The sequence below is a fragment of the Lutra lutra genome, chromosome 3 (assembly GCF_902655055.1).
Source record: "Lutra lutra chromosome 3, mLutLut1.2, whole genome shotgun sequence".
Classification (NCBI taxonomy): Eukaryota; Metazoa; Chordata; class Mammalia; order Carnivora; family Mustelidae; genus Lutra; species Lutra lutra.
In genome coordinates, this window is record NC_062280.1 from 14,958,202 (window position 1) to 14,982,878 (window position 24,677).

The window sequence follows — 24,677 nt, forward strand, 5'->3', positions numbered from 1 at the left end:
AAGTGAGAAGGAGATAGTTTATATCATTTGTCTTACCATAGTTATATGGCTTAGATCTAGTCTGGACAGAAGGAGACTCCATTTATGACCTAATTTACCTTCCTGTGTCAGGGTTAAGGACAATGTTTAATGGGAATATGGAGCATTCCTTTGCCTGGGCTTATTAGTACATGTATTTTCCTTGGGAAGTTTAAGGGTAGTGACATTTCTGTCAAGGATTCAGGCTCTCTTGTACCTATGCTTTATGTATCATAATGCTTTGATTCCAAATAACAGAAGCATCAACCCAAACTGACTGAGTTTAGGAGATTTATTGGCTCATATAATAGCAAATTCTGTAGTTCAATTTAAGGCATGATTTAATCAAGGAATCTGTTCCATTTATTTGCTGTTCTCACAGCACTCCTTTCGCTCATGAGTCAGCTTGTCTTAAGCTGGCTGCCCTTGTCACAAAATATCTGCCAATAGCAGATACATTGGTGCTACATGCTTCCTCATGTGTATCAGATAAAAAGAGTGTTTCTGGAGCACCTGCGTGGTCCAGTTGGTTATGTGTCTGCCTTTGGTTCAGGTCATGATCTCAGAGTTCTGGGATAGAGCCCCTGCTCAGCGGGGAGTCTGCTTCTCCCTCTCCCTTTGCCCTGTCCTGGCCCCCTCCCCGCTCATGCTCTCTCTCTCAAATAAATAAATAGAATCTTCAAAAGAGAGGGAGAGAGTCCTTCTTTCTACTGTCACTGTTGGTAGACAGTTCTTCATGGATCTCTTGTGTTTCTCTGTATCTTATAAATAGAGGCACTAGATGCCTTCATTATGAACTATCTTTTTGAGGATGCAGATATAGTCAACAACTTTGGAAGACCGAGATTCTGTCTCCCTCTAGAGTAAAAGGCAGGTTTGTTTACTGCCCAGTGTAATATAGTGTCTCTCTCCAAGGCAAAGTTCAGGCTAATTTACTGCCTAGTATAGAAGATTTAGGTTCCTTATGTTTGGGGTTCCTCCCCTATACTGCAGCCACTGGTGTACATCCATCGTCTAGTCCTGTTCATCTCTCCCCATGGGAATATCAGTTCAGGGAACCAGGTTAGACACTGATATTCTGGCTGTTGGGATTGCTGTAGGTCTTTGTCTCTGAACCAGGAGTCTCATGTCTTCTGGCAGCATCTAAGAAACTGTGGCAGGCTAATTTGTTAGCTTGGAGGTTAGGCAAAATCTGAAACCCTTCACAGTGCTTGACAGTTATTATGTAAAAGTTCTGAACTTGAACTGATAAGGCCATCCCCAAATGAATCCTTGTGACTCAAACAGCGACATGAGTTGACTGAAAGATTAGTTACCTGAGCCACTCACTGTGCAAGGTGTTTGGATATTCTGTTTGGTTTATATCGTTTAAGACCTGTTGTTGGAACTAAAGATGGAATCATTCCCCTATCCTTGTAGACTATAAGAAGGAGTAGAATGGATGTTGGGGTGATTAATTATCCATTCCACCTTTTCTGTATGTTCTGCTTTTGTAATTATGATTTTGAAAAAAAACAAAACAAAACAAAACTTCAGGAAAGCCAGAGAACATTTGCTAAATGTCTGCTTTATTCTGTTCTTTCTCACCTATGTGGTTTCCTCAGGTTTGTGCAATGGCGTCAGCTAAGCTAAACACCCTTCTTCAAACCAAAGTGATTGAAAATCAGGATGAAGCGTGTTACATTTTAGGGAAGCTGGAACATGTTCTAAGTCAGTCAATTAAGGAGCAGACTGAAATCTATTCATTTCTGATTCCCCTGGTCCGTACCCTGGTTTCCAAAATCTATGAACTTCTCTTCATGAACTTGCACCTGCCTTCTTTACCTTTTACCAATGGTAGCTCTTCATTTTTTGAAGATTTTCAAGAATATTGCAGTTCAAATGAATGGCAAGTTTACATCGAAAAATATGTAAGTTTTAATCTATTTTGAGTGATATTTTTCTAAGTTGTCATTTTTATAGGAGTCTCTGTTAAATTTTCTGTATATATATATGTATATTTACAAGATCGTGCCTTACATGAAGCAGTATGAAACCCATACATTTTATGAGGGTCATGAGGACATGGCACTTTATTGGAAGAATTGTTATGAAGCCTTAATGGTGAATATGCATAAACGAGACCGGGAAGGAGGAGAAAGCAAGCTTAAGTTTCAGGTAAAAATTATTAAATGTTTTTCGTATCTAGTTTTTTATGTTGATTTCAAGCATTTAATATTCAGATAAGAGTAAACACGTCTGAACTCTGAAAACAAATGGTATTTCCTGTTGTTTGAAAATTACTTCAGAATTGAGGGTGGTGGGTGGCTCATTCGGTTAAGCATCTGCCCTCAGCTCTAGTCATGATGGATCAATTCCCACATCTGGCTCCCTGTTCAGCGGGGTGTCTGCTTCTCCCTCTGCCTCTCCTCTCTCCTTGTGATCTCTCTTTCTCTGGTAAATAAATAAAATCTTAAAAATATTTCAGAAGTGAAAGAAAAAGATTAGTCAGTAACAACTAAAAAGTTAATGTCAAAATGTTCTATGCATAGTTGATATGTAAAAAGTCTGTTAAGCTGATAGTACATATCTCTAAGGAGGCTGGGCATATATCAGTGCTTACAGAATATTTATAGCACTAAATACTTGCTTTAGAAAAGAAGGAAGACCTCAAATTAATAATTTAAGTTTCTATCTTAAACTAGAGAAAGAAAACTAATCTAAACTAGTTTCAAATAAGAAACTAACAAAAATAAGAGCAGAAATCAATGAAATTGAAAGCAGGAAAACAGTAGAGAAAATTAAAACTAAAATCTAGTTCTTTAAAATGTCAATAAAATTGGGGTGCCTGGGGGCGCCTGGGTGGCTCAGTGGGTTCAGCCGCTGCCTTCGGCTCAGGTCATGATCTCAGGGTCCTGGGATCGAGTCCCGCATCGGGCTCTCTGCTCGACAGGGAGCCTGCTTCCCTCTCTCTCTCTCTCTCTCTCTCCACCTGCCTGCCTCTCTGTCTACTTGTGATCTCTCTCTGTCAAAATAAATAATAAATAAAATCTTTAAAAAAAAAAAATTGGGGTGCCTGGGTGGCGCAGTTGGTTAAGCATCTGATTCTTGGTTTCAGCTCTGTTCGTGATCTCAGGGGTTGTAAAGTTGAGCCCTGAGTTAGGCTCTGCTCTCAGTGTGTAGTCTTGGGACTCTTTCCCTTTCCCTCTGCACCTCCCCTGCACTCACTCACACTCTCTGTCTCTCGAATAAATACTAAAATAAATAAATAAATCTTTTGGAAAATGTCAATAAAATTAATAAACTTCTAGCCAGATTGACAAGGCAAAAAAAGAAAGTGGAAAATTATCATTACCAGGAATGATGGGGGCATATCACCACTGACCCCACATATACCAACATGATAATAAGAGGCTGCCACCAAACAATCTATTCACATAAATAAGATGACTTAAGTGGGTCAATTTTTTGACACATGTAAATTTCTAAAACTAATTCAATAATAAATTGATAGCCTGGATAATCTTATCTATTAAAGAAATTGAATTTATACTTTAAAAACCTTCTGAGGTGCCTGAGCATCTACCTTCAGCTCAGGTCATGATCCCAGGGTCCTGGGATCGAGTCCCAAATTGGACTTTCTGCTCAGCAGGGAGTTTGCCTCTCCCTCTCCCTCTGCTTGTGCTTTCTCTTTCTCTCTCCCTCCCTCTCTCCCTCTCTCTCTTTCCCTCTCTCCAAAAAATAAATAAGTAAATAAGTAAATAAATACCTTCCAAAAGGGAAAACTCCAGGCCTAAGTGGTTTCACTGGTGAGTTCTATTGAACATTTAATGGAAAAATAACACCAATTCCTCGTAATCTCTTTAGAAAACAGAAAAGTAGAATCACTTATCAAATCATTATCTGAAGGCAATAGTATCCTCTTATTGAAACCATTCAAAAGTAATCCAAAAATATACCTGAAACTCCTGTAACACTGTATATTTATTATATTGGTTAAAAATCATAAAAGTAGGGGTGCCTAGGTGGCTCAGTGGGTTAAAGCCTCTGCTTTCGGCTCAGGTCATGATCTCAGGGTCCTGGGATCGAGCCCCACATCGGGCTCTCTGCTCAGCAGGGAGCCTGCTTCCTCCTCCCTCTCTCTGCCTGCCTCTCCGACTACTTATGATCTCTCTCTGTCAAATAAATAAATAAAATCTTTAAAAAAAAATCACAAAAGTAGTACAAGAAAACTACAATCAGACTACAGATCTGGCAATATATAAAAAACTACAGTATTTCTTAGGAACATAAATGCAAACTGGATCCAGCAATATATAAAAAATAATACATTATACCAGGTGATTTATCCTGGGAATGCAAGATTGCTTCAGCATTTGATAATTAATCAATATAATGATAGTGGACCAAATTCATATTTGTTAAAATGAAACTAATGATCATATCCATACATGTAGAGAAAGCATTTGACAAAATTTAATGTCCATTTTATGTTCAAAGCTGTCAGCAAACTAGAAATAGAAAAGAATCTCTACAAAAATCCTACAGCCAGCTTCATATTTAAAGATGGAAAACTGGGGGCACCTGGGTGGTACAGTCAGTTAAGCATCTGATTCTTGGTTTTCACTCAGGTCATGATCTCAGGGTTGTAGGATCAAGCCCCATGTCAGACTCAGCACAGAGTCTGCTTGATTCTCTCTCCCTCTGATCCTCCTGCCCCCTGCCGCTCTTGCTTCCTCTCTCTCTCTCTCTCTCAATTAAATAAATCTGTAGGGGGGAAAAGATGGAAAACAGTGCTTTTCTTGTAAGAAGAGAACTAGATGAGAACATCCACTCTCACCAGTCCTTTAGTCACTGTTCTACTGTAAGTCCTAGCAAATGCATTAAGAATAGAAACAGAGGGGCGCCTGGGTGGCTCAGTCTATTGAGCATCTGACTCTTGGTTTCCTCTGAGGTCATGAGCTCAGGGGTCATGGGATTGAGCCCCATGTCTGGCTCAGCACAGAGTCCGCTTGAGATTTTCCTGTCCCTCTCCCCCTGCCCCTCCCCCTGGTTGCACCATGCTCTCTCTCTCTCTCAAGTAGAAATTTTTAAAAAAAGAATAGAAAAAGAAATAAAAGTCATTTACCTTGAGAAGGAAGAAATAAAACTATTTGCAGATATTACGATTATATGGATAATTTGAATGAATTTACCAAAAATCTCTTGTGATTAATGAGTTTAACAACATTTCAGGACATAAGATCAATACACAAAATTTAATCATATTTCTGTATACTAACAACGATCTACTGGAAACTGAAATTTTGAAAAAGCACAGTCTACAATAGCTCTAAAAAGAATAAAATACTCATATCAATCTAACAAAATCTGTACAGGATCTAAAAACAAACATGATGAAACAAAGATAACCAAATAAAAATACATTTATTCCATAAAATGATATAAAAAGAAACCTTTGTAATCCACCACTATTAACATTTTGGTATATATCCTTCCTGATTTTTATGTATATATGTGGTTAAACCAAAATGACAGTTTTGTTTGTTTGTTTGTTTGTTTGTTTGCTACTCCTTTTCTTGAAATGTACTGTGGGGGCGCCTGGGTGACTACCTTCAGCCCAAGTCATGATCCCAGGGGTCCTGGGATTGATTCCTGCTTCCCGCTCCTTGCTCGGTGGGAAGACTGCTTCTCCCCCTGCTTGTGCTTGCTCATGCTCTTTTGCACGCTCTCGCTCTCTCTCTCTCTGACAAATAAGATTTTTTTTTTTTAACTGTTGCACTGTCCTCATAGTTATGTCAATTTCTATTCCAGTCAATACTTTCTCTGCAACTTTACCCTTAGCTTTTCTAGGGAAACCTAACCTTAAAATATTCTTCTTGCTTAAACTTCACCCACCATGAAATTCATGTTTAATTATTATGAAGCTATCATGACTTCAGTTTTCTTAGCAAGGATCTGTGGTAAATATTTGATAATACCAAATCATTGATTTCCTAAAGGTCTAGTAATAATTACAGTAACAATTATAGTAATAACAACTACATTTCACTGAGAGCTCACTACTTTTCTGGCACTGTATTAAGCACTTTAAATCTTAATCTTTCTTGATGACAATTATTGTCCACTTCATCTTAGAGTTGAGGATACTGGGCCTCAGAGAATTAAGTAGCTAAGATTTGTACCCAGGCCTAACTCCAGAGTTACATTTTTTTTTTTAAGGTTTTATTTATTTGAGAGAAAGAGAGTATATACACACAAGCTGAGGGCAGGGACAGAGGGAAAGGGAGACTCAGACTCTTCACTGAGCCTGATGCAAGGCTGATCTCAGGACCCCAAAATCAACATCATGACCTGAGCCAAAGCAGGCACTTAACCAGTTGAGCCCACAAAGTTATATTCTTAACCACGCTCTACTGTACTACCTCTCTAAAGATATGTTATAGGCAAACAGTGAATCATGGAACACTAAATCAAAAACTAATGATCTACTGTATGATGACTAACATAACATAATTTTAAAAATAATAAAAAATAAATAAAAGATGTCTTTTAAATCCATGTCTTTAACTGTTTTCAGTGTAATTCAGTATTGATTTTTGAAACAAATTAATACTGTTAATTTAATTCCTGATAGATGAATATCAATGTCAGTCAGATAAGTCAGTCTTACCGCTTGTCTTTTTGAAAACTGTAAAACTAGGGGCACCCGGGTGGCTCAGTCGGTTGGGTGTCTGCCTTCAGCTTGGGTCATGGTCCCGGGATCCTGGGATCAAGCCCCATATCGGGCTCCCTGCTGAGCTCCCTGCTTCTCCCTCTCCTCCCCACTTGTGCTTTCCATCACTATCACTGTCACTATCTCTCTCTCTCAAATAAATAAAATTTTTTAGAAAACTATAAAACTTGAATTTCAGAGCTTAACGTTATATCCTGATAGAACCTATTATTAGGGTCTATATTATCCTGAAAACTGGACTAAGTGCGTGAATTCATTTGCTAATAACTAGGATGTTTTTCAGAGAGCAGCAGTCCAAATGATGAAATTTTTCATTGTGAGAGATTTGCCCCTGTAGATTTCTTTTGTCTTTGGCATTTCTTTTCCGGTCCCCAGTATTAGTATGGATGCGGTTACTCTTCCTTCTGCTGTATTTTAAGCATGAGTCTCATTCCATTGCCTTAAAAACCAAAGGGTCCCAAAGGAAGATCATTTTATTTGACTCTATGACGTTAATAATTCTGAGTTTCTGTAAAAAATCCTGTATTGAGGTATGTTACACTTTTGAAGTTCTTCACATGTTTGATTTTCTAAGTTTTACAAAATACAGATAAACTATAGTTAGAATCATATGCTTCATTAAAGAAAGTTATTCTAATGGAACAAGAAAGTACTGTTGGGTTACCAGCTTCTTTCTTTTACTGCATGGATTTTTTGGGTCAGGTTTTTAAAATTCTTTAAATAAATGATTCAATGCTATTATTTATTGCTGTTTCAGGAGTTTTTTGTGGAACCATTTAATAGAAAAGCACGGCAAGAGAACTTGAGGTATAATAATACCCTTAAACAACTTAGCAGCCAACAGTTAATCACTCTGAGACGCTGGAAGGCAGTACAGCTCTACCTCACATCTGAAAGGGGACCTTGGGCTAAAAGGTAGGAGGATATTATTTATCAAATAACCCTTTTTTCTTTAGAACTCCTGCCTAGAACTTTTTGAGCCAGTGACCTCTCCAATCCGATTTTTAAAACATTCAACTTATAAAAAATTGTGTTTAATTAATTTGGTTTTCTTTTTGTGAATTACAGGTCTGGAATGTTTAGAGCTTTGTATATATGTTTTTCACATGGAGTTACTTCCCTTCCTTTTATCCTGTCATGTAGAACTTAAGTCTTAAATCTGTCTTCCTGATACTGCCTCTTTGAGCTAGTTAGTGATGTTATGTGTTTCACTGTTTTACAATTTACTTGATCCTAAGTCACATACATTTTGCTGAATTACATATATATATAAAATAATGTAAAATGTAATATATATATATAATACACCCCTTTTATTGTGGTTAAGTACACATAATACAAACTTTACTATTTTAGCCATTTAAAAATATCCAATTTAGTGAAATTAAGTACATTCATAGTGTACAATTATTACCACTATCTAGCTTCAGAACATTTTCATTACTGCAAAGAAACCCTGGACCTGTTAGGCAATCATTCTCTATTCCTTTACCCAGCTCCTGGCAACCACCAATCCATTTTCTTTCTCTCTGAATTTGTGTATTCTTGATACTTTATATAAATAGAGTCATATAATATGTGGCCTTAATCCTTTCACTTAGCATTATGTTTTCATTGTATTGTAGCATGTATCAGTACTTCTTTTTTAATGGCCATATAATATTCCATTGTGTGGATATTCCACATTTTGTCTCTTCATTCACCAGATGATAGACATTTGGGTTTTCCATATGGCTATTATAAATAGTACTGCTATGAACATTTGTGAACAAGTGTTTGTGTCAGTATTTTTTTAATTTCTTATTTTTAAGATTTTATTTATTTGAGAGAGAAGAGATCATGAGTGGGGTCTGGGACAGAGGGAGAAGCAGGCTCCACCCTGAGCAGGGAGCCTGATGCAGGGCCAGGACTCCAGGATCATGACCTGAGCTAAAGGCATATGCTTAACCAACTGAGCCACCCAGGCACCCCTCAACATCTGTTTTTTAATTCCTTTAAGAAAGTATACACGTACAAATAAAATTGCTAAGTCATGAGATAATCCAGTGTCTAACTTACCGAGAAATTGCCAATTGTCCATAGAAACTGCATTATTTAACATTCCCATCAGCATTGTTTGTGGGTTCTAGTTTCTCCACAGCCTTACCAGTGCTTGTAAATTTTTTCCAATTTTTTAAATTATGACTGTCCTTGTAGATGTAAAGTGGTATCATATGATTTTTTATTTGTATTTCCTAATGACCAGTGACATTGAGTATCTTTTCATGCACTTGTTGGCTATTTGTGTATCTTTTTGAAGAAATGTCTATTCAAGTTCTGTGCCCATTTTTAAATGAGATTGTTTGACATTTTATGGTTGAATTGTAAGAGTTCTTTTTCTCAATAATAGACCCTTACCAGATATGTGATTTGTAAATATGTAGGTTATCTTTTCACTTTCTTGATAGTTGCCTCTGGTATACGAATTTTTTTAAATTTCAAAGTCCAATTTATCTCTTTTTTTCCTTTTGTTGTTTGTTTTTGATATAATATCTAAGAAACCATTCCCAAATCCAGGTAACAAGATTTGCTCCTGTCTTTTCTTCTAAGGGTTTTAGCTCTTATATTTAGATCAATTATATTCTCGTTATTTGTAGTAAAATTATTTTACTTTGAATACTGTATTAGAATAAATTCATTTTATAGCTAATTAAGAACTTCCATTGAGCAGTTAAAGAGTAAAAGATACCAGGCTATAAGTGTGAAGATTTATGTTCAATTCTTATTTCTGATACCTGCAAACAACTTGGCATCTCAGGCAAATAATTTAGTTTGTCTTAGGTTCTTCATGTAAAAACCGCAGCTGTGCATATCCACACTGGTTTTCTTTCAGGGTTCTTTGGGTCAAACGAGATAATGAATGTGTTTTTATAAAATGGTGCTAAACAAATGCAAAATTCCTGATACTTTCTTACTCTATTTCAATCAACCAATCTTTATAACTTCAAGCTAAGTAATTTTACTTGTTTACTTATGAATATTCATAGGAAGCAAAGTCCAATTCACTGGAAACTAGCTAATGTAGAAAATTACTCCCGCATGAGACTTAAATTGGTGCCAAATTATAACTTCAAATCTCATGAAGACGCTAGTGCATTGAGAGATAATCTAGGTGAGTCCTGATACTTGTTTATTTGTTATCTTAGTGAGGGTATTGGTGGGTTGGTATTGTTTTTGTTAATTGTTTTCAGAATTGCTTACTCAGGAATGAAGGGGGCCATTTTGTTTTCAAAATGTTAAGATACTATTTACAAAGCTTTGGTGTACAGAAATTAGTTGATACTTAAAGGGTTGTAAAGGTTAAATTCTGTTACCTTTGGCCTAAATCTAAGATGAATTACTGTATGAATTAATTGTAATTTTTCAAAGAAAAACATAATTATAATCCTAAAATGATACTGTAGTTTATGTGCAATGTACTATCTCTTGTATCCATTGTGATATATTGAAACAGTGTTTCTTTTCCCTTAGTCTGCTTACCTTGATTGAGACTAATGTTAGATATATTTAGAATTCTTAGCAATGCTTTCTTTGTTTTATAACCTGTTCTTTTTAAACCTTTAGTATCTTAGATGGGCCAATGCCTTTTTCTAGAGAAAAGTACAAACACACATAGCTTAGCAGTATTTCGAAACAGATTTCAAAGAGTCTCTACAACTCTTTAAGGAAACCCCGCCTTTCTAACCATCTGAGTTCATATCTCCCTTTTTGAAGACAGATCTTTGAAATACCCAAAATATTGACTGTCGAGTCATTGACAGTCATATGTGTACTAACTTGCTTTATCATAGCTACCTTGTGTTCAGTGACTAAGTTTTAGATGAAATTCAAGTACTAGTTTTTAAGTCTTTTTAAAGTTGCCTTAATATATTGGCCAATACAGTTGATGCCATAAATTAATCCAGAGTGCTTTCTGTGATGCCTGGCATTTACAGTCTTACATCCTAAAATAAATCAGATGCAGTAACTCATTTCCTTTAATGCAAAATAATGGCCCTACCCTACCCATGAAAGAAACTCTTAAGAGTATCTTATATATGAAGTCGCTTGCTTACAGCTTGTTCTCCCTGTACGTATCTTGAGACAATTATACTTTCTCTACTCCTTGAAATTTTACTACACTTATCACTCAGCAAATATCTTTGGTGAATGACTTGAATCTAGTAATTCTTAAAGAATAGTGTCCCCTATTGTTTTCTTCTTTTTTTGTGAAGAAATTCCTCCCAGGAAATTTCCTGTACCTCTTCCTCTCCTCACCCCTTTATACTGGTACACAGATACAATTTTATGTCCCTTCTTCTTGGTTTTAAATAAATCTAGGAAAACTCGTGTTCTTTCTTTTATTCATTTCTCAGTTTTTCTCCTTACCTAATTTTCAAATATACCCCAAGTATAATAGTGACAAAAATATAGTACAGAAGAAACAAAAATTCATAGTGTTATCAATCTCTAAAGCTCTTTAAAGTTTCCGAAGTATCCTTCAGAAGTAATTGTAAAATGTTCTACCTGCTCCTTATTTTTGTCTGTAAGTATTTTCATCAGCTGCCAGAATTCATAGTATTTTAAAAATATTTTCTTATTTTGTTTTGTTTAACATACCCCAGTACTGCTTTGCAAGGATCCCATTGCAAATGTGCAGAATAGTTTTTACATTGTGGGCTAAACTACAAAATTAACTATTATCTGTAACATTTTTGATGAGAAATTCATTGTGAATTAAACAAGTGATTTGTAAAGTATTTTTTGGAGCACAACCACCTACAAATTATGGAATTTAAATAGTTAGTGGGGCGCCTGGGTGGGTAGCTTAGTGGCTTAAGCCTCTGCCTTTGGCTCAGCGCATGGTCTCAGGGTCCTGGGATCAAGCCCCACATCAGGCTCTCTGCTCAGCAGGGAGCCTGCTTCCCCCCCACCCCCACCCCGCCACCTGCCTCTCTGCTGACTTGTGATCTCTCTCTCTCTCTGTGTCAAACAAATAAATAAAATATTTTTTGGAAAAAATATTTGTTTTTAGAGAAAAAATGGTTTTGTTTGTTTTTTTGTTGTTTGTTTTGGTTTGGTTTGGGTTTTAGAGAAATTTTTTTGCTCTTACTTCTTCATTAGAAATACTCTTTCCTGAGTATTTGCAACAACGTATTTTTAGTCCTTACACCGTTTCTATTATCTCTGAACTTAAGTAGTAATCCTCCTGTATAAGTATATATTTTTTTCTAGCGCTGGTGCTTAACCTCCAACTTTTTTTGTTTCTTTGTTTGTTTGTTTGTTTGTTTTACCAATTTTTAGTCTTCTTTTCTTGGTCACCTTTTAAATGATTGTGTTCCCTGATCCATACCATTTTGCCTTTTACTTACGCTTTCTGTGAAGTGGTGATTTCATGACCTTACCAGTGTATATGAAATGATGCTTTCTCACCTGTATTTCTAATTGTTACCTGCCTTTTGAACTTTAGACCAAGGTTTCCAATTGCATGTCTGCCTGTTGGGATACCTCTTCCACAGACACCTCCATATTAAAGTTCTGAAACTGAATTCGTTATCTTGCTCATTTGTCTACCCCTCACCCTAGACTCTGCTTTTCTTGTATCTTGGTTGTAGTTTTATTTTCTCCATCTATTAGTTTCTCAGAATCATTAATATTAACCATGAATCTATCCTTATCCCTCCTAATCCCCTACACATAATAGGTATAATGTCCTGTTAATTCTCCCTTACACATCTTTTGAATGTTTTTTCTTATTCTCATTCCCTTTGCTGTTGCCATGGCTTAGCTTAGTGCTACCTTTTCCTAAAATTAACAGTAGTTTCCCAGCTGGCCTCTTAGCCTGACATGTTTTCCATCCTCATTTTATTTGCCAATCTTCCTTTAAAAAAAAAAAAAATTGAGAGGCAGAGAGCACAAGCTGGGGGGAGGAGTAGGCTCCCCAGTGAGCAGGGAGCTTGCCCTGGGGCTCCAACCCAGGACCCTGGGATCATGACCTGAGCCAAAGGCAGAGGCTTTAACCCACTGAGCCACCCAGATGCCCCTCATTCACCAATCTTACCAAATTTTGAACTTAAACCCTTAATGGAGTAATGTCATTCATTTACATAAAGTCTGTTTTCTATTTGTGTCGGATTATCTAGATTCCTTATTTTCAGTTTTCATTGCATATTCTCATATGCTTTGTTTAATTAAGTGTTTAACAATAAATTTTGGCATACAAAATAAATTAGGCTACATGAAGAAACATGTTCAGTAAAAAGAGTAAATTGTTCTAGGAAACATGTGAGCCAGTACCTCCCTAGATATAAGCAAAGGTGTGATCAAAGCAGATTTACATAGATGTAAAATGTACAAAATGCATTTGTACATTATGTTGACTCATTTTTTATGTCTGAGCAATGATACCATTTGAAAAACTAAGGGAGGATTTGTCATCTTTATAATGTTTTGTTACTTAGGGTTTTTTTGTTTTGTTTTGTTTTCTTCTTTTTCATTAGGGAGGGGTGGAAGGGCAGAGGAACAGAGAGAATCTTAACAAGGGTTCACTAGTATGAATTATTTTTATTTCCCACAACTGAAATATCTTTATTCATAGTTACATACATAAATTTTTCCCAGTCCTACCTATAAATTATGCAGTTATTTTTATTACTATTCTTATGTTACTCAGGTAATTGAGAAGTGGATGTGTAATAATGATAGCTGCCGTTTATCTTATACTCACTGTGATGTGATGTATCCCCATTTCACAGTTAAGAAAGCAGATTCAGGGGCGCCTGGGTGGCTCAGTGGGTTAAGCCGCTGCCTTCGGCTCAGGTCATGATCTCAGGGTCCTGGGATCGAGTCCCACATCGGGCTCTCTGCTCAGCAAGAAGCCTGCTTCCCTCTCTCTCTCTCTCTGCCTTCCTCTCCGTCTACTTGTGATCTCTTTCTGTCAAATAAATAAATAAAATCTTTAAAAAAAAAAAAAAGAAAGAAAGCAGATTCAGGGGCGCCTGGGTGGCTCAGTGGGTTAAAGCCTCTGCCTTCAGCTCAGGTTATGATCCCAGGGTCCTGGGATTGAGCCCCACATCAGGCTCTCTGCTCCGCAGGGAGCCTGCTTCCTTCTCTCTCTATCTGCCTGCCTCTCTGCCTGCTTGTGGTCTCTGTCTGTCAAATAAATAAATAAAATCTTAAAAAAAAAAAAAAAAAGAAAGCAGATTCAGAGGAATCACCTGGTTAATAAGTGGTAGAACAGAATCTGAATTTAAGTTTACCACTTCACAGCCTTCATTCATCCCATTATACTAGCCCTGCCTTCTTATAAAATGTATAGTTTATAAAATGTATTGCATTTATTGCATATATTTGTATCCAGAATTACTTATTAAATTTCATGTGCACCAGAAAAAAAAAACAAAACAAAAAACTTTAGCTCTTGGGTTATGTATTCTCTTCCAATTAAAGATAATTTGTCATCTTCTTTCTTAATGTTTCCTTAGTACAAATACAAAATAAGAATAGTTCTATTAAGTTAATACAGTGAGAATAATTCTTTCTGTGACTTATTGGCATACTTTAGAACTAAAGAGATTACTTGGCCCATGTTGAAATATAAATAATACCATCATTAAAATAGATAACACATTTTTAAAACATTTATTCCTTTTATTATACATGTAATAGTTTTTTTTTAAGATTTTATTTATTTATTTGACAGAGAGAGATCACAAGTAGACAAAGAGGCAGGCAGAGAGAGAGAGAGAGAGGGAAGCAGGCTCCCTGCTGAGCAGAGAGCCTGATGCGGGACTCGATCCCAGGACCCTGAGATCATGACCTGAGCCGAAGGCAGCGGCTTAACCCACTGAGCCACCCAGGCGCCCTGCATGTAATAGTTTTTAAGATCACAAATAACCTAGATTACTCTAAATCATGTATAAAAACTTTTCTGTAGTAAACTGAGGTTTTTCCCTAAGATTTATTTAAGAGAGGGGTGCCTAGGTGGCTCAGTCATTGGGCAGCTGTCTTCGGCTAGGGTCGTGATCCCAGGGTCCTGGGATCAAGCCCTGCATTGGGCTCCCTGCTTGGCAGGACGCCTGCTTCTCCCTCTCCCATTCCCCTTGCTTGTGTTCCCTCTCTCGTTGTGTCTCTGTCAAAAAAATAAATAAAATCATAAAAATAAAAAAAAGATTTATTTGAGAGAGAGCTAATGAGTGCAGGGTTGAGGGCAGAGGTGTGAGGAGCAGAGGGAGAGAGAGAGAATCCCAAGTATACTCACCTCTGGGCACAGAGCCCCACACAGTGCTCAATCCCACAACCCCACCTGAGCCTAAACCAAGAGCCGACGCATGACCAACTGAGTCACCCAGGGACCCTGTACATTGCTTTTTTATCTTAGAAAATGTTAAGTCCTTCTTAGTTTTTTTCCAGTTTTATTAAGATATAATTGACATACAGCACTGTGTAAGGTGTAGAGCGTAATGACTTGAGATATGCACATATTGCAAAATGATCAGAGCAGTGTACAGTTAACATCCATCACATCATTACAAAATTTTTTTTCCTTATGATGAGACCTTTTAGGATCTCTTGTAGCAACTTTCACCTGTGCCATATAGCATTGTTAACTGGTCCTCATGCCCATTATATGCCCAATACTTTATTATCTTACAACTGGAAGTTTATACCTTTTGACTCCTTCACCCAATTCCCCTGCCCTTCTCCTTTACTTAAAATACACATTATTATTATTATTATGTAATTAATAGTCAGGAATTATAGAAGGCCTGTAATAAGATTTTTTTTTACTGTGTTTAATGGATATTTTGTATTTATTTAAACAGGTATCCAACACTCACAGCCTTCCAGTGATTCATTGCTTTTGGAAGTAGTGAAACAAGTAAAAGTTAGCAATATGGAGGAGGATAAATTAGACCTTCCTGAAGACGACTTAACAGCCAGAGTAAATATGTATGTATAAGTATTTGAAAGAATTAAAAATTATTTTGTTCTGAAAAATGGGCCTATAAAATTGTGGAAGATATTTGCTTATAATCCTAAGTACATTGACCCTGAATAATAAAAGTTTGAACTGCATGGGTCCACATATATACAATTTTTTCCAGTAAATACTGTATATTTGCAATTTAATTCGGTATAGTACTATAAATGTATTTTCTGAGTAATTTACTTAAAAACATTTTCTTTTCTCTAGCTTACTTTATTATAAGAATTCAATATGTATTATTGACTGTGTATATTATTGGTAAGGCTTCTGGTCAACAGTAGGCAATCAAAAGTTAAATTTTTAGGGAGTCAGATTTATTCATGGATTTTTGACTACACAGGGTTCAGTGCCACTAACGCCTGCATTATTCAAGGGTCAACTGTATTTCCAGCATCGATCTGTTACTGCTATGTAAGCTGTTAAGGGTCTATCAGTATTAACAGAAAATATGTTAATTTCCTTAACTCTCCTTTGTGTTATTATTGTTATCAATATAGGCTTTCATATGTTTTTTTTTAAAGATTTTATTTATTTATTTGACAGAGAGAGATCACAAGTGGACAGAGAAGCAGGCAGAGAGAGAGAGAGAGGGAAGCAGGCTCCCTGCTGAGCAGAGAGCCCGATGCGGGACTTGATCCTAGGACCTTGAGATCATGACCTGAGCTGAAGGCAGCGGCTTAACCCACTGAGCCACCCAGGCGCCCCTAGGCTTTCATATGTTTTAACCCCAATAATACAGTTTACTTTTTACTATATTTTTAAATTTAAATTCAATTAATTAACATATAGCATATTATTAGTTTCGAGGTAGAGTTCAGTGATCTATCAGTCTTATATAATACACAGTGCTCATTCCATCACATGCTCTCCTTAATGGCCCATCACCTAGTTGCACCATCCCCCCCTTCACTTCCCCTCTAGCAACCCTCCGTTTGTTTCCTATAATTAAGAGTCTTACAGTTTGTCTCCCTCTCTGATTGTCTTGTTTTACTTTTCCCTCCCTTCCCCCATGATCCTCTGTTTAGTTTCTTAAATTCCACATATGAGTGAGATCATACGTTGTCTTTGTCTGATTTACTTACTTCACTTAGCATAATACCTTCTAGTTCTATCCACATCGTCACAAATAGCAAGATTTCATTTCTTGATGGCTGAGTAGTATTCCATTCTCTATCTATACACCACATCTTCTTTATCCACTCATCAGTTGTTGGACATTTGGGTTCTTATTAGTTTGGCCATTGAGGACATTGCTGCTATAAACATGGGGTGCAGGTGCCCCTTCAGGTCACTACATTTATATCATTAGGGTAAATACCTAGTGCAGTTGCTGGGTTGTAGGGTAGCTCCATTTTCAGCTTTTTGAGGAACCTCCATACAGTTTTCCAGAGTGACTGCACCAGCTTGCATTCCCATGAAGTGTCAGAGGGTTCCCTTTTCTCCACATCCCTGCCAACATCCGTTGTTTCCTGACTTGTTAATTTTAACCATTCTGACTGGTGTGAGGTGGTATCTCATTGTGGTTTTGATTTGTATTTCCCTGATGGCAAGTGATGTGGAGCATTTTTTCATGGGTCTGTTGGCCTTTTGTATATCTTCTTTGGAGAAATATCTGTTCGTGTCTTCTGCCCATTTCTTGATTTGATTAGTTCTTTGGGTGTTGAGTTTGGTAAGTTCTACAGATTTTTGATAGTAGCCCTTTATCTGATAAAGACGTTTATCTGATAAGACATTTGCAAATATCTTCTCCCATTCTGTTGGTTGTCTTTGGATTTAGTTTCCTTTGCTGGACAAAAGTTTTTTATCTTGATGAAATCCCAATTTTCATTTTTGCCTTTATTCCCCTTCCCTTTGGAGACCTGTCTAGGTCACAGAGGTTGCTGCCTGTGTTTTCCTCTAGGATTCTCATGGATTCTTGTCTTACATTTAGGTCTTTCTTCCATTTTTAATTTATTTCTATTTATTGTGTAAGAAAGTGACCCAGTTTCATTCTTCTGCATGTGGCTGTCCAATTTTCCAACACCATTTGTTGAAGAGACTTTTTTCCATTGGATATTCTTTCCTACTTTGTCAAAGATTAGTTGACCATAGAGTTGAGGGTCTATTTCTAGGTTCTCTCTTCTATTCCACTGATCTATATGTCTGTTTTTGTGCCAGTACCATATTGTCTTGATGACTACAGCTCTGTAATAGAGCTTGAAGTCGGAATTGTGAGGTCACCAGCTTTTTTTTTCTTTTTCAACATTCCTTTGGCTATTTGGGGTCTTTTCTGATTCCATACAAATTTAGAATCATTTGTTCCACCTCTGTGAAAAAAGTTGATGGTATTTTGATAGGCACCTTGAATATATAGGTGGCATAAACATTTTAATATTTTTTCCTCTAATCCATGAGCATGGAATTTTTTCCATTTCTTTGTGTCTTCCTCAATTTCATGAGTACTTTATAGTTCTCTGAGTACAGATTCTTTTACTCTTTGGTGAGGTTTATTCCTAGGTATCTTATGATTTTGGGTGCAATTGTAAATGGGACTAGCTCCTTAATTTCTCTTTCTTCTGTTTCATTATTAGTCTATAGAAATGCAATTGGTTTCTGTGCATTGATTTTATATCCTGCCAATTTGTTGAATTCCTGCATGAGATCTAACAATTTTGGGGTGGAGTCTTCTGAGTTTTCCACATAGAGTGGAAGAATGAGAGTTTGTCATCTGTGAAGGGTGAGAGTTTGACTTCTTTGCCAGTTTGGATGCCTTTTATTTCTTTTTGTTGTCTGATTGCTGAAGCTAGGACATCTAATACTATGTTGAACAGTGGTGGTAGTGGACATCCCAGTCATGTTTCTGACCTTAGAGAAAAGCTGTCAGGTTTTCCCTATTAAGAATGACATTTGATGGGGCGCCTGGGTGGCTCAGTGGGTTGAGCCGCTGCCTTCGGCTCAGGTCATGATCCCAGGTCCTGGGTTCGAGCCCCACGTCGGGCTTTCTGCTCAGCGGGGAGCCTGCTTCCTCCTCTCTCTCTGCCTGCCTCTCTGCCTACTTGTGGTTTCTCTCTGTCAAATAAATAAATAAAATCTTTAAAAAAAAAAAAAAAAAAGAATGACATTTGCTGTGGGCTTTTCTTACATGGATTTTATGATCATGAGGTATGTTTACTCTATCCTGACACTGTGAAGAGTTTTAGTCAAAAAAGGATACTGTACTTTGTCAGATTTCTTTTTCTGCATCATTTGAGAGGATCATATGGTTCTTGTCCTTTCTTTTATTAATGTAGTGTATCACATTGATTTGTGGATGTTGAACCACCCTTGCAGCCCGGGAGTAAGTCCCGCTTGGTCATGGTGAATAATCCTTTTAATGTGCTTTGGGATCCTATTGGCTAGTATGTTGCCGAGAATTCTGTGTTCACCAGGGATATTGGTTTATAATTGTCCTTTTTGTCAGAGTCTTTGTCTGGCCTTGGGATCAAGGTAATACTGCCCTCGTAGAAAGAGTTTGGAAGTTTTCCTTCCGTTTGTATGTTTCATGCCTTCAGAGGAATAGGTATTAATTTTTCTTTAAATGTTTTGTAGGACTCCCCTAGGAAGCCATCTGGCCCTGGGCTCTTTTTTGTTGGGAGATTTATGATTTCTCCTTCAATTTCCTTTCTGGTTATGGGCCTGTTTAGGTTTTCTGTTTCTTCCAGTTTCAGTTTTGGTAGTTTACGTCTCTAGGGATTCATCCATTTTTTCCAGATTGTCTAATTTGTTGGCATACAGTTGCTCATAGTATATTCTTTTTTTTTTTTTTAAAGATTTTATTTATTTATTTGACAGAGAGAGATCACAAGTAGACGGAGAGGCAGGCAGAGAGAGAGAGAGAGAGGGAAGCAGGCTCCCTGCTGAGCAGAGAGCCTGATGCGGGACTCGATCCCAGGACCCTGAGATCATGACCTGAGCCGAAGGCAGCGGCTTAACCCACTGAGCCACTCAGGCGCCCCATATTCTTTTAATTGTCTTTGTTGTTGGTTGTGATCTCTCATCTTTCATTCATGATTTTATTTATCTGGGTCCTGTCTCGTCTCTTTTTGATAAGTCTGGCCAGGGGGTTATCAGTCTTATTAATTCTTTCAAAGAACCAGCTCCTAGTTTTGTTGATCTGGTATACAGTTCTTTTCATTGATTTCAGCTCTAATCTTTATTTTCTTCTCCTGATGGGTTTAGGCTTTATTTGCTCTTCTTTCTCCAGCTCCTACAGGTATAAGTTAGGTTGTGTATTTGAGACCTTTCTTGTTTCTTAAGAAAAGCTTATATTGCTCTATACTTCCCTCTTAGGACTGCCCTTGCTGCATCCCAAAGATTTTGAACAGTTGTGTTTTCATTTTCATTTGTTTCCATGAATTTTTTAAATTCTTTAATTTTCTGGCTGATCCATTCATTGTTTAGTAGGATGCTCTTTAGCCTCCATGTATTTGAGTTCTTTCCAAATTTCCTCTTGTAATTGAGTTGAAGTTTCAAAGCATTGTGGTCTGAAAGTGTGCAGGGAATAATCTCAGTCTTTTGGTACCAGTTGAGACCTGATTTGTGACCCAGTGTGTGGTTTTTTCTGGAGAATGTTCCGTGTGCACTCGAGAAGATGTGTATTCTGTTCTTTAGGGTGGAATACTCTGAATATGTCTGTGAAGTCCATCTGGTCCAATGTGTCATATAAAGTCCTTCTTTCCTTGTTGATCTTCTGCTTAGATAAAGATTGCTTGTCCCTTGCAGTAAGTAAGTAAGTACTTGCTGTAAGTTAGTCCCTCACTATTATTGTATTTCTTTAATTTTGTTATTAATTGGCTTACATAATTGTCTGCTCCCATGTTAGGGGCGTAAGTATTTAAAATTATTAGATCTTCTTGTTAAACAGACCCTTTAATTATGATACAGTGTCCTTCCTCACCACTTAGTACAGTCTTTGGGTTAAAATCTAATTTGTCTGGTACAAGGATTGCTTCCCCAGCTTTCTTTTGATGTCCATTAGCATGATAAATGGTTTTCCACCCCACACTTTCAGTTTGGGGGTGTCTTTGGGTCTAAAATGAGTCTCTTGCAGATAGCATATCGATGGGTCTTGCTTTTTTATCCAATTTGATACCCTGTGTCTTTTGACAGGAAGCATTTAGCCTATTTACATTCAGAGTAACTATTGAAAGATAGGAATTTAGTGCCATTGTATTACCTGTACAGTCAGTGTCCCTGTATATTGTCTCTGTTTCTGGTCTGTGTTACTTTTGGGGTCTCTTTTCTCTTAAAGGATCCACTTTAATATTTGTTGCAGGGCTGGTTTAGTTTCTGTTCGTCCTGGAAGTTTTTATCTCCTTCTATTTTGAATGAGAGCCTTGTCGGACAAAGTATTCTTGGATGTATATTTTTCTCCTTTAGCACCCTGAATATATCATGCCAGTCCTTTCTGGCCTGCCAGGTCTCTGTGGATAGGACTGCTGACAGTCTAATGTTTCTGCCCTTGTAGGTTTGTTTGTTTTTTTTAATAAAATTTTAATTTATTTGGACTTATCATTTTTTTATTATGTTCGATTAGCCACTAGATAGTACACCATTAGTTTTTGACGTAGTGTTCAGTGATTCAATAGTTGTGTATAACAGCCAGCACTCTACCCTTGTAGTTTACGGATCTTTTGTCCCGAGCTGCTTTCAGGGTTTCCTTTTTGTCTCTGAGTTTTGCAAGCTACACTACTATATGTTCAGATGTGGACCTATTTTTATTGATTTAGAAGGGGGATTCTCTGTGCCTCCTGGACTTCAATGTCTTTCCTTCCCCAGATAGGGACGTTCTCCACTATAATTTGTTCCAATATACCTTGTGCCCCCCCCCATCTTTTGTCTTCTTCTGGGATCCCTATTATTCTAATATTATTTTGCTTTATCACTTATCTCTCAAATTCTCCTCCGTGATCAAGTAGTTTTTTTTATCTCTCTTTTTCTCAGCTTCTCTCCATCATTTGGTCTTCTATATCACTAATTCTCCCTTCTGTCTCATTTATCCTAGTAGTTAGAGCCTCCATTTTTTATTGTATCTCATTAATAACCTTTTTTATTTCAACTTGGTTAGATTTAATTCTTTCATTTTTTCAGAAAGGGATTTTCTAGTGTCTTCTATGCTCTTTTCAAGCATATCTTGTATCTTTATAATCATTATTCTGAGCTCTAGTTCTGACATCTTACTCATATCCATACTGATTAGGTCCCTGGCAGTCATTACTGCCTCTTGTTCTCTTTTTTGAGGTGAGTTTTTCCATCTTGTCATTCTTACAGGAAGTGATCACTTTTCTATTTGTAGAATTGCAGCAATTCTCTTAGATCTCTGGTTGAGTTCACAGGTGTTCAGAATGATTTGGTAGCTGTCTAGCTGAATTTGCAGGACCAGACAAAACCAGTACTCCTACTCCTCTGCCATCTGGGACTCCTCTCCCAACAATACAGTTTAATAGTTACTGTTTTGGGCATTTATCTAAATTAGTTAAAGGAAAATAATTGCCATGCTTATATACTTTGTTTCTTTGTGCACATTCAGAGTACATCTGGTGTCATCTCCTTTCAGCCTGAAGGATTTGTGTTGTTTTCTTATAAGGAAGGTCTGATAGCCACATATTCTCTCAGTCTTTGTTATCTGTGGAAGTCTTTATTTTTGCCTCCATTTTTGGCTTCTTCTTAAAAACTAGAGTTCTATTTTTTGAAAATTAAGATTCGTATATAAAATTTGCTAGGTTGGGGCGCCTGGGTGGCTCAGTGGGTTAAGCTGCTGCCTTTGGCTCGGGTCATGATCTCAGGGTCCTGGGATCGAGTCCCGCATCGGGCTCTCTGCTCAGCAGGGAGCCTGCTTCCCTCTCTCTCTCTCTCTCTCTCTCTCTCTCTCTGCCTGCCTTTCTGTCTACTTGTGATCTCTGTCAAATAAATAAATAAAATCTTTAAAAAAAAATAAAATTTGCTAGGTTAAAGTGTACTGTTCCACAAGTTTTAGTATATTCACAGTGTGAACATTACCACTAATTCCAGAACATTTCCATCAGTCTGAAAGGAAATCTTGTACTTTTCAGTAGTCACTCTCAATTTTCCCCTTTGTACATCCCCTGGAAAATACTAATCTGCTTTCTGTCTCTATTGGATTTGCCTGTTTTCAACATTTAATTTATTTCTTAAAATATGTGTGCTTTTGTGTCCATCTCATTTCATTCAAGATAATGATTCAAGGTTCATTCATAGAGGAGCATGGAACTGTACTTCATTCCTTTTTGGTTGAATAATATTCCATCATATGGCTATACCACTTTTGTTTATTCATCAATTGATGAACTTATAGTTATTTCTACTTTTTGGCTATTAAAAATAATACTTCATGAGTATTCATGTACAAATCTTTGTGTCAACATACATTTTCACTTTTATTGTGTATATACCTAGGAATGAATTTGTTAGTCATATAGTAATTCTATGTTTATTTAAGGAATTATAGAAGTATTTCCACAATGACTACACTGTTTAACATTCCCCCAAGTAATGTATGGGGATTTAAATTTCTCCACATCTACCCCAATGTTTGTTCTTTTATATGTTTACTTATTATACTATCCTATATGATTTGAAATGGTACCTTGTAATTTTAATTTGCATTTTCTAATCACTAATGATGCCTAGCATCTTTTCATGTATTTATTTACTATTTATATATCTTTTTTGGACAAATATTTATGCAAATCCTTTGCTCACTTTTTAATTGGGGTATCTTTTAATTATTAAGTTATAATAGTTCTTTATTTTAGGAATAAATGTTCTTTCAGATGTATGAATTAAAAAATGTTCTCCCATTGAATGTGTTTTCCTTCATTTTATTGATGTGCAGAAGTTTTACATTTTCTAAGAGTTTTATATATTGTCTCTTACATTTAGGTCTTTGATCCATTTTTAGTTAATTTTTGTATGTGGTATAACATGGGAGTCCACATTCATTCTTTTTTATGTGATTATCCAGTTGCCTAGGAACCATTACTTTCTTTTTTTAAAGGATAGTTTTGTTGGATATACAGTTCTTAGTGGACAAGTTTTTTTTTCCTTTCAGCATTTTGAATATGTCATCCCACTACCTTTTAATGTCCTGTATTGTTGTGTTTTTTGTCCTTACCTTTCAACACCTTGGCTTTATGTCCATGATATCTTTGGATATTCATGAGATCTTCCTGGATGTGTAGATTATTATTACTACTACTACTGCTATTATTATTGTTGTTACTGTTATTGTTATTTAGGAAGTTGTCAGGCATTATTTCTTCAAATATATGTTTCGCCCTTTTTCCTCTGTCTTCTCCTTCTGGGCGTTCCTTTACACACATTTTTTCCCCCATGATGGTAATAACGCTTTGAGGTGTTTTCATCCTGCTTTTTTTTTTCTTTGTGTGCTTCAGATTGGACAATTTGTTTTGAACTGTCTTCAAGAGTCTTGGGTCTGCCTTCTGCAAGTTCAAATATGCTATTGTGTCCTTCTGGTGAATTTTTCATTTAGTTATGCTTTTTGATTGGACAGTTTTTCATGTGGTCCTTTCTTTTATAGATATGTACGTAATTTCTGTCTCTTTTTTATAATTTTTTAATTTTTTTATAAACATATAATGTATTATTAGCCCCAGGGGTACAGGTGTGTGAATCTCCATGTTTAACACTTCACAGCACTCATCATAGCACATACCCTCCCTAATGTCCATAACCCCACCACCCTCTCCCTACCCCCCTCCCTCTGGCAACCCTCAGTTTGTTTTGTGACATTAAGAGTCTCTTATGGTTTGTCTCCCTCCCAATCCCATCTTGTTTCATTTATTCTTTTCCTACCCCCCAAATTCCCCACGTTGCACCTCCACTTCCTCATATCAGGGAGATCATATGATAGTTGTCTTTCTCCGATTGACTTATTTT

The 24,677-nt window shown here is 36.8% G+C and overlaps 1 protein-coding gene across 8 annotated transcripts in view; it reads left to right on the plus strand.

Moving 5' to 3' along the window:
* The window catches only part of NBEAL1 (neurobeachin like 1), a 192,880-nt gene that overhangs the window by 107,949 nt on the left and 60,254 nt on the right, over window positions 1-24,677 (plus strand). For all 8 annotated transcript variants that reach the window (XM_047720851.1, XM_047720847.1, XM_047720846.1 and 5 more), the window contains 5 exons: window positions 1,623-1,928; window positions 2,026-2,175; window positions 7,491-7,648; window positions 9,760-9,884; window positions 15,577-15,703. In XM_047720851.1, coding sequence (XP_047576807.1) covers window positions 1,623-1,928; window positions 2,026-2,175; window positions 7,491-7,648; window positions 9,760-9,884; window positions 15,577-15,703 — 866 coding nt within the window. The remainder of the gene's footprint in view (window positions 1-1,622; window positions 1,929-2,025; window positions 2,176-7,490; window positions 7,649-9,759; window positions 9,885-15,576; window positions 15,704-24,677) is intronic.